Below are 10,227 nucleotides of genomic sequence, written 5' to 3'. Positions count from 1 at the left end.
GAAGAGCGTAGTTGAAAAAAATGTTGAAATTATTCTATGAATTGAATACTTTTTTTTTGTCAGTTTCTTTCAAAACAACCTATAAGGCTGAAAAGCAAATTTATATAAGCCTAGTTAATGATGGGTAGTCCTTGAAAACTAATTTCACCCTCCTGTTGGCAAGTAAAGCCTAAGCACTCTTGTGGCTTACGAAAAGAAGCAGTTTCTTAAGTATGTTTCAGATCTTTTAGTTGTCTTTTAAAAAAAAAAAAAAAAAATTGTAGGCAGCAAACAGCGTAATTGATCCAGTCATCACCATCTGTTCACAGAAAGCTTTCAGCTATTTATTCTGCTCCTAGGTATTGCTGGTGTAGCTGGTGCTTGCTTTATGCATTCCTAGCTCTGCAGTTGTGTCGAGGATAGACATTGCCTTTCAGTAATTTTGTCAACTAAAGCAAGCCTTTCATAGAAGCAAGCATTTCACAATTTTAGTGCTATACATAATGTGAACTAAATATTGGAAAAAAAACCCTCTAACTTAAATAACAAGCTTTTAACTGAATTTATTGTCTTGAGAAAGTTGCATGAAAGCCTTTGTTTCGTACCCATTAACTGAAAATTCAGATGTCTATCACATTTTGGAAAATATTTTCCATAATCTAAAACTTGAGCAAGGAATTACTTTCTTCATATGCACAAGAATTTGAGTTCAGTCTAGCACAAAAACACTTCATTTAAAATGTCTCTGGAATATAGGAAGAAACAGTGACAATTTTGAAAGTTAGAAAGTCGTTTTCCTTTAAATGAATTGGAGAAACTGTTTCCAAAACACTGATCATCATAGCTTACCCATCTACCTGAAGGTATGTTGTATTTGCAAGGGCCTGTCAACTGGGCTCAAGGAGGCTGTTCTGGGAGGATTTTTAAGAAACAAGTTTTCCTTCCTTCTCTTATGCTGATTTCAAGCACTTAATCTGTGACAGATAAGGAATAAATCTACTAGGGTCAGCAATGTACTTATTGCTAGGAGCCAGTAAATGAAATCTTAGAATTCTCTTTAGAATTTTTCTGGGTTTTTGTTCTGCTCTAGAGTGGTTTTAGGATGTTTTAAATTTGGAGGACTCTGAATGTACTTTTATACCATTCTATTAGAAGGGGCTGCACACAGAGAAAATTGGTGAGGTTTCCTCATCTGTTGAGTTTTATAGGATTGTAGTTCAGGAGTAAATGCTTTGTTTTAAGGCAAAATTACAATAAATGTGTAAGTAGTGCCATTTTTGCCTAGTTTTGTTTGTTGTTTTTTCCTCCAGGTACTTCAGTTACTTGAGTAAAGTGGGTGATAAGATGAGATTTGACTTGGCACTTGCTGCTACAGAAGCCAGGTAAAAAAACCCAACCCAACCAAACAACAAAAAAACCCCAAAACCGTAAATAAATCCTTCATTGAGATAGCAAGTGGAATATTTTTGTCTTGTTTTTTCATAATAAAACTGGATTCCAAAATTTCAACTGACAGCTGCTTAGAACAGTAGAAATACAGGTGCAGGGTTAGTCCATATTACTGTTTCATTGTTTTCCTGTCTTTGCTTTCTAACATTTTTGTGTAGTTTGAAACTCTCAACATGTGATGTCTGCCATTCGCTGGAGCCTGCAAAACTTCAGCTGTTTTAATGGCACATTTTCCATTAATGAGAGTGCAGTGACATTTATTTAAACATCTCTAGCTGTCACTGTTTTGACTTTAAACATAATAATCTAACAGGTTTGCTTTCGTGGAGATTTTTTTGAGGTAGTGCATGAGTTGGTTATTGAAACACAAAAAACTCTTGTTTTGCAGAGTCTAGTATGCTTTAATTTTTGCTCAGGGTAATGGGTTTGTACACAAGCCTATTCAAATAGCTTTCCTTGTAAGCTTATTTTTTAATTTTTCACTCAGTATGCCCTGTGTTTTATTTATTGAACATTCTTCTAAGATTGTCATAGCCATATACAAATAACATCTGTTGGCCATCGAGCACTGTACATCTTAAATCATTAAAGCACTTTGTACAGAGAAGATTTTATTATTAAAAGAAATATCATTGTAACATTAGCTAAGAGGGTATTGAAAGTGCTGTATGTTAACGTTTCGTGAGACCTGAATAGTTTATGCAACCTTAACTCTTACACGATTGGGTTTTTTAAGATGGAATTTCTACCTACCTTTCAGATTTGGTTTACTAGTATGTTGTGATGGAATACAAGTTCTTATTAACCATACTTCTGAAGCTGTCCAAATGAGTTGGGATGGTTCCTTTTATGTTCATGTGAGGTTATTTGTATATATGAATTGGCTAAATAAGTGTGAAGTAATATGTTCTGAAATTGTATATTGCAATTTAAAGATAAATTGGCTTACTAGAAAGTGCTTTAGTTTACTCAATCTGTAGTGCTCTGCTCTTCTATTGTGCTGGTTCAAGTACCTTTTTTTTCCCTTTGTTGGTGATATGAACATATTGGTGTGATACAGGCCCTTTATAAAACTGTTTCTTCTTGTAGTATTTGTCTGCCACCTTCCTTTACTTGAAAACATTGCATGTTACAGGCAATGCTCTGACTTACTGAGTCAAGCCCAGTATCATGTGGCTCGGGCACGCAAGCAGGATGAAGAAGAAAGGGAGCTGCGTGCGAAGCAAGAGCAAGAAAAGGAACTGCTTCGCCAAAAACTACTTAAAGAACAGGTTTCATTCTGTTACATTCTGTATACTATATTTTTTTAGTGTACCTATCAACAATATGTGTGCCTCTGTTGCTCTGTGGTGGTACCTAGTGTTACTGATAAAATGTCTAGTAGATATTTTTCTTAGCTATAGTAAGTGCTAGCAGAAAATGTTATAGCTAACAGGTGATACTCACTCTTTCTTCCTCATAGCCTCAGAAATAGATTTTTATTCTTATAATGAAATAAAATTGGTGCCCTAGAAGGTGTCTTATCAAATTTCTATACTGACAGGCTGGATGAGGAAGCACTTGGTGCAACAGTTCTTTTGGACTTTTGCCTACTCTAGCATAGGTTTGTAGAAGATGATTTTTTTTTTTTTTTTTTTTTGCCATGTGGACCTTCTGCTATGACATAAACTGTCAAAAGTAAATTTTCCAGTTTCTTGTCAACAAATGATTTATATGTCTGCAATTATAATCACCGCGATGCTGCAAATACAGTAGTAATGATTAGTTTTCTCTCTGTTTCAGGAAGAGAAGCGCCTAAGAGAAAAAGAAGAACAGAAGAAACTTCTGGAACAAAGAGCTCAATATGTAGAGAAAACCAAGAATATTCTGATGTTCACTGGTGAAGTAGAAGGATCAAAGGAGAAAAAACGTGGTGGCGGTGGAGGCAGGGTAGAACAGAAACTTTTTTTATTATTATCTCCTTCATTTTCCCCTTTTGATACACGGTCTCTTGCAGTATCACAGGTTTTTAATTTCAAGGTCTTAGAATCCACTGAGTGAAATTGCACAGGTTTAATACCCAGATGTAAAAATTGGAAGCTAATACTTAAAAGTTCCAAGCATGGTGGCATCACCAAAACCTGTTCTATTCAATTGTTAAAATAACAGAAGATGATTATTTTATTATTTGCAAATTTGGAATCGGTTTCTTAATGATATCAATCTAGAGATTATGGGAAAGCTGGCACAAGAAGGTCTGTATTTTCATATCTTCAAAAATGTGTGCAGATAAAGTTTCTATTTTGAATTGTTTTCTGGTAGCTTTTTAACTGGAAGGTGACTGATAGGCTATATTCTGGGGCTTTTGTTTATTATAGCGTTCCAAAAAAGGAGCAGGGGAATTCGATGAGTTCGTCAATGATGACAGTGATGAAGATCTGCCCGTGTCTAGAAAGAAAAAGAAGAGGAAGGGCAGTGGTAGTGAACAAGATGGAGAAGAAGAGGAGGGTGAGAGAAAGAAGAAGAAGAGGAGGAGGTAACTGATACTTTAATGTTAGACTTCCCTGAGAAATAATATGGCTTTTAACTATATTCTCATGCCATCTTTCACAGCAGTTTGAAAAATGAACTGTTGTCAAGAGGTTGTGATTAATTTTTATTTACACATGCACATTATAAGACTGAAACAGCCACTCTGCAAAAGAAGTATGAGTAACGCTTGATAAACTGGACATTTCTTGAGACTGGTATTTTTGCATGTGTTAAGTTTTTTTTTGCAATGTTACACTTTACATTATTTAAAACGGTATTTTTGCATGTGTTAAGTTTTTTTTTTGCAACGTTACGCTTTACATTATTTAAAATATGTTTCTGTTTAAGACCCCAGAAGGCAGATGAGGGGAGTGATGATGAAGAACATGAAAATGGTCCAAGACCTAAAAAACGACGTCCTCCCAAAGCAGAGAAGAAGAAGGCTGTAAGTTAAACCCTGAATAACTGCATCACTTCCTAAATATGCATTTGGAGTTCAGCATTACCCTAGTCAAGAGAGATTTATTAATCTTGAAAATCACAAGAAAACTTCTTGTAGCAAACTGCCTTTGAGCTTATTTTTATCATCCTCCCCTGTTGCTATTGCTGCTTCAAGGATGAAAAGGTTATTTCTAAAGCCATCTAGAATTATGTGATAGTAAATGGAAAATTTTGATCTAATGACTTTAGAACAACTGTTAAAAGCATGTCTGGTTTTCTGAATATGTTTCTACATTTGGGCACTATGCTTTAACCAGTCACATGAACAAGCAGCGCTTTGTGTTTTCCCTATACAGCCCAAACCAGAACGTCTGCCTCCTTCAATGAAAGGAAAGATCAAATCAAAAGCAATCATTTCATCAAGCGATGATTCTTCTGATGAGGATAAACTTAAAATTGCTGATGATGGGTAAGAACCTTAATTAACCTCGATGTGCTAAAGTTTCAACGCATGCTTTCAAGAGAAACTGCAGTGTTAATAATAATGAGATAATGCACAGATAATGAGAAGCTTTTCATTGTACTCACAACATCACTTTCCACTACAAATTAATTCCACTCATTCTTCTCGTTCCGATAACGCTAGCACTACTCAAATCCTGGTGTCGCATTTTATTTTTAAGCTAAGTATAACATCTTTTAATAATGGATTTTTTTTTTTCCTCTTCCCTACAGACATGCTAGGAATAGCAACAGTGATTCAGATGATGGGGAACAGCAGCACAGTAAACGCATTGTTTCTGATAGTGATTCTGATAACAGAAACAAATCTGGAAGTGAGGCAGGTAGTGTGAGGAGGTCCAGTGTCCACCCATCTGAGGAAGATTCTGACAGTGACAGGTCGGCTAGAAAAAGGAGGCGGTCAGATTCAGAGCAGTCTGACAATGAATCTGTACAGTCGGGGAGAAGTCGTTCCGGTGGTTCAGAAAATGAATCTCGCCCAGCTTCTCGCAGTGCTGACTCAGACAGAGATTCTGAGAGAGGATCTGACAACGAGGGTTCTGGCAGAGGATCTGGTAACGAATCTGAACCAGAAGGATCCAACGATGAGGGGTCTGAAGGTGGTTCAGATGACAGTGATTAGATCTAAATTACAGACCATCTTTTTAAAACGTTCATGTAAATATATTTCGGTTACAGGGAAAATTCAATTTTTATATTTGAAAACTGTGATTTGAAAAAACCAAACCTTAATGTTTTAGTAAACTGTCGTGACACCTTCCTGTGATTCTTTCTATTAGCAACTAATGGATGTTTCTCTAAGTTGAATTATGGTGTCTTCTTAAATTGAAACTGCTGTAGATGAAGAACAGAATCCCTGTACTATAATCAGCACACCAAGGATGGAATGCCTGTAAAAACTATGGAACATATAATCTCTGTTTAGGTGAATCCAGTGTGGCTAAAGCTGCGTTCTGTGTTTATACATGCATAGATGGATCTTAAAATCCTACCAAATGGAACAAAGAACTGTGGATATTTATCTTTTTTCTCATTCTGAATAAAGGTTGGTAGGGAGGTTTGTCTTACTTTCTATTAAAGAATACATTTGCCATGATGCAACTCCTTATGTTTCCAAGAGTTTGGTTTTTTGCTTCTGTTTTTGTGTTAAATCAAGTGAAAAGTTGCAGATATGAAAGGAATTTTATAAAGTAACGATGCAGATATAGGTGAAATATTTAAATTGGTAGGTAAAAAAAAAATTTAGAGAACTCCGTATTACTTGAGAAAGGTAAAGCTGCCAGTGTCACAATAAACTCTTCCTGCTTATTTGCTTGGAGTGATTTATTTTGCCCCTTGAAAGGTATAAGCAGAAAACCTGAAAATGTTAAATTTGACAAAGGAATGTGTTTTGAGGAGGTAGTCTTAACTTTGTTTTAGCTTCAGTACATGACTTCTGGAGTTAAGTTCTTTCATATAATGGGTTCAGGAACAAGAATGAAAAATTGCTGTGTTGTAGACTAAAGTGAATCTGATTTCTCCCTGCAGTTCTGAAAAAATCAGTATTTTGTACCAGTCCAAAATATTTTTTTCTAACTTTTTTCCCTTGGTCATCAAGTCCTATGTTAAGCATTTGCTAAGAGAAGATTATATAGATCCAAATAATGTATTACTACAGTTTTTAATAGACCGTATAGCCTAAACTATGTTGCTTTGTTTTTAGAAGGTCTAGATTGTCACTACTGATAGTTCACTTCAAGTACTAACTGAAATTTGTTTCCCATGCTGCTATTTCTGGTTTGCTGTGAGCACTAGCTGTTCTCATTGTGTATGGTTTTTTCATGTGTTTATGGGCTGTTGGTAACCATAGCAGACAAAGCAGAATGTAGAACAGTTGAGATGTCTCTTTTCATGGCTCAGTTGGTGTTAAGTTTCTGTATGTGGTCTTACCTAAAACTTATATGCTTGGTAACATTCAGAATAGAAGAATAGCTATCATGCTTGTTGGATTAGAGCAAACCCAAATCTTAACTCAGTCTTCTGGTTGATTAGTCACTTAGGTGGAAGATTTGCCACAGTCTAAGACTGGAAGCTAGATAGCTTTGAAAATACATGCTTGAAGAAAATTTGTGTCCGTTGTAGGAAATTATTCTCCTGTCAAGAGAATCATAACCCAGGTGCTCACCTCTTTCAGAATCAGAAGGAAGCAGTGGATAGATGAGGTATGTACACTTGATGTCACACTGCTTCACTTCTGAAGCTATGAAGTGTGAGGAAATTAATGCAACTAAGGAAAACTTAGTACATGCAGGGTGAAACAAATGGAGCACTGGACAATATGAGAGTAACCAGCTTTTAACAATACCAGGAGAAAAAAAAAAAAGTACAGCACTTACTATGGGATTTTAGAAACTTTTTTTCTGCCTCAAATACATCTCTGCTATCATAGCCTTCTCTGTCATGCTATTGTATCTTTCTTACAAAAGGTCTGAAGGTCTTGGTTTGGTGCTGTATGTAGCAAAATATATCTTCTGTAGGTAAAAGCTCCAGGTAAAGCGCTGAGTGGGTCTTCAGATCTAACATCCAGTTGGAGAGAGATACTTTCAGTAAGTATAAAATAAAAGTTCCGTACATCTGTTGTCTGAGGAGTAAGTGCGGGTTTTTGAGCTTCTCACAGTCAGAAAGGACACTTGTTGGAAGAGGTTATGACTCAAAAGGGCTTGAAATGCACGATACACAAGAGGCCAATCAGCAGGGAAAGAAAGGGCACAGAGGATGCTTTTGCTTCTCTTTCCTTTCTTTCCCTGCTTTTACTGGGCAAAGGGAAAAAAAGACAAACCAAAACAAGACTCCTTTTTTTTTTTCTTCCCTTTGATTAGGAGGGTTGATGGAGGATTAAAGTTATATTTAAGTCACATATTGCTGTGATTGGAGAGAGAACTGTGTTTTAGCTTAATTCGTATTTTCTAATGCTTGTTTTTTGAAAGTGCAGTGGTGAAAAAATGTTGCTGTCATTCTCTCTTGGCAGCATTCCTTGCCTTCTGGAGTAGATGGTTGGCTTGCAGCTGTTGAATTCCTTTATTTATAGCAGTAATCTATTCCAGAATAAAATACAGGGAGTTAGAAGTGTAATACTACATTGTTATAGAAGTGCTTTATTCCTAGTTTCTATTATGCATCCACGAACAAGTTGCAAGACTACATGAGAAGTGTTTCCTATTGAGCTCTGTTGCAGCTTAGCATTTTGGTGTCCTCACATGTGAGCACATCTTCTCTAGAATACAGTAGAAAAGAATCGTGTAGAGTTTGCTGTTAGCAAGCAGTTGATTTAAAAAAAACAAACAAAAAAACCAAAACAAAACACTCTCATTCCTGGAATTTATAGACTAGGCCCTTCACAGAACAAACACTTCAAATGTAACTTGTTTGGTTTTGGAGTTTTTTGTTTGCTTGCTTGTTTTTTCCCGAAGTGGCTGAGTCGTGTGCTTTCAGGGGGGTGTTTTGTTGTTTGTTTGGGGTTTTTTGTTTTGGTTTTTTTTTAATCTACCTACTCAAGTTTTTTATCTTTTAGAAAGTTTTCCGGGTCAGTACTTGGTAGGAAGGAGTAGCTGTTGCTGCTGAATAAAAAGGCATCTGTGTGTAAATTAAGTCATTCTCTTTCTGAATGTCCACTTCTGTTAATTTAACTCTGAAAACAGCAGTAGTCTATCCATGTAGAAGCACGGTGCAGGAATATATTTGTGAATGTGCTGCCAAGGAATGCTTCGGATAAGGCAAGTCCTATGGTAGGAACACTACAGCTAAAATTGTATTGGTTCTTTTTGTAAGGAAGGGTCACTTTTGGGGAATACGTTGCTTTCCATGTTAAATATTTCACTGTTTAGAGTAATGTTTGTTGTAGTAAGGCCTCTTCCTCCTACACAGATTTAAACTATTACATTAGGGGTTGATTAATACTGTTAACATATTAAGACTTTTAGGCTTTCTGAAACAAGTTTCCTCTCTACTTTGTTTTGTGCAGTTGCTTTGCTCTTACAATGTAATGGTCTGATCATCAGCTTGGTGGATAGTGGTAGCTAACTTAAGTAAATGAATCTTGAATTCAGAAGACACCTGGAAAAATTCCTATAGCTGGAGCTGCAGCCAGCAAGGACAAATTCAATATTAATATGGGTAAGAAGTTGACAAAATGGATGTGAAAAAGGGTACGTAACCAAATGCTTCCTCTTCTCATAGCTAGGAGTACTTGCCACTCTCCTAATAATAGTCTTTTACTATTTAGCTAAACACTGTAGTTGCTCTACAGAAGAGGATTTGAATTGGAGACAGGATGTAAGGGAATACCAAATATGGGAATACTTAAGACAGAAATTAAAAGTAAGTATACTAAAAATGCATAATATTTCTATCCTGTCTGTGAATTTCAGTCTACACATCTGCTCAAATTTTGTGCAGTTTATACTAGAAATACTTGAAATTTTAGGATTTTTTAGTCTTAGCAGAACCCATAGAAGAGGTTGTATAGTCATCCAAGTCCTAACATGTCTTTTTTTTTTTTTTCTCTCTGTTCGTAACTACTAGACAAGTTAAGAATGCTCATCATAGTTATGTTCGCCTTTGAATTAAGCCTCTTTTATTGTCAGGGATAGACCTGTCCCTCTGGGTTGTTCTCTTCCCCTTTTTAATTTTTCCTTTGCCATTAGGCAAAAACTCCTCCTTTCTCTGTGACATCCAGGGCTTGGGACTGGCTAAGTAGTTGGCCTGCAAACCATGTCATATTGGCACACTTGAGTTTATATTTTCCTTACAGCTCCATTTGAAGTGATACATGCTGAAGAGTCTATATTGGTGCTTCTAAATGTATATCATCCTTATCTTGTGTATGTCCCTGTATCTAACTGTTTGGAGATACCTTCAACATTGTTACGGTGTTGCTGTGTTTTAGCTCAGGAGCGTTCAAGAGTCTTGTACCTTCCCACCCATTCCTTGTTGATTAAAATTACAGATACCCTGCTTTAGCCAAAGAAGCAGTTTCTGTTTAGCCCCTTAGAGTGAGTGCCACATGGCAGGGACTTCAGTGGTGGTTTCTGTTGCCTTCAAAGGGTCCAAGCAATGCTCTGGCTCTTTAAAGGTTTTTTGAACCCTTCTGAGTTCTTAGCAGATGAGTCTGGTCTCTTGTCTCTCTTAAAGGCTGTGCAAATACCATACGCTAATTACAACAGCCAAAGCGTTCCCGGACACATTGAGGAATATTGTGTGTCTGCTGTGGTTTTTAGTACTCGGATCACTGGCATCCTGTCAAAGGTGCAGTTCACTGACAATACCTTCAGTGACAGAGAGTCTGGA

At 36.5% G+C, this 10,227-nt stretch overlaps 1 protein-coding gene across 1 annotated transcript in view; it reads left to right on the top strand.

The window, feature by feature from the left end:
- Window positions 1–5,871, top strand: part of CTR9 (CTR9, Paf1/RNA polymerase II complex component) — a 21,393-nt gene extending 15,522 nt beyond the window's left edge. Inside the window, exons 19-25 of the mRNA XM_009706451.1 lie at window positions 1,290–1,361; window positions 2,564–2,699; window positions 3,211–3,357; window positions 3,786–3,943; window positions 4,288–4,384; window positions 4,737–4,849; window positions 5,116–5,871. Of these exons, the coding sequence (XP_009704753.1) occupies window positions 1,290–1,361; window positions 2,564–2,699; window positions 3,211–3,357; window positions 3,786–3,943; window positions 4,288–4,384; window positions 4,737–4,849; window positions 5,116–5,524 (1,132 nt within the window). The 3' untranslated portion in view covers window positions 5,525–5,871. The remainder of the gene's footprint in view (window positions 1–1,289; window positions 1,362–2,563; window positions 2,700–3,210; window positions 3,358–3,785; window positions 3,944–4,287; window positions 4,385–4,736; window positions 4,850–5,115) is intronic.
- Window positions 5,872–10,227: the final 4,356 nt, after the last annotated feature.

Source organism: Cariama cristata, unplaced genomic scaffold, assembly GCF_000690535.1.
Source record: "Cariama cristata isolate BGI_N322 unplaced genomic scaffold, ASM69053v1 scaffold2828, whole genome shotgun sequence".
In the NCBI taxonomy this organism is placed as follows: domain Eukaryota; kingdom Metazoa; phylum Chordata; class Aves; order Cariamiformes; family Cariamidae; genus Cariama; species Cariama cristata.
The sequence above is the reverse complement of the archived record's forward strand: the minus strand, read 5'-3'. Positions and strand labels throughout refer to the sequence as shown.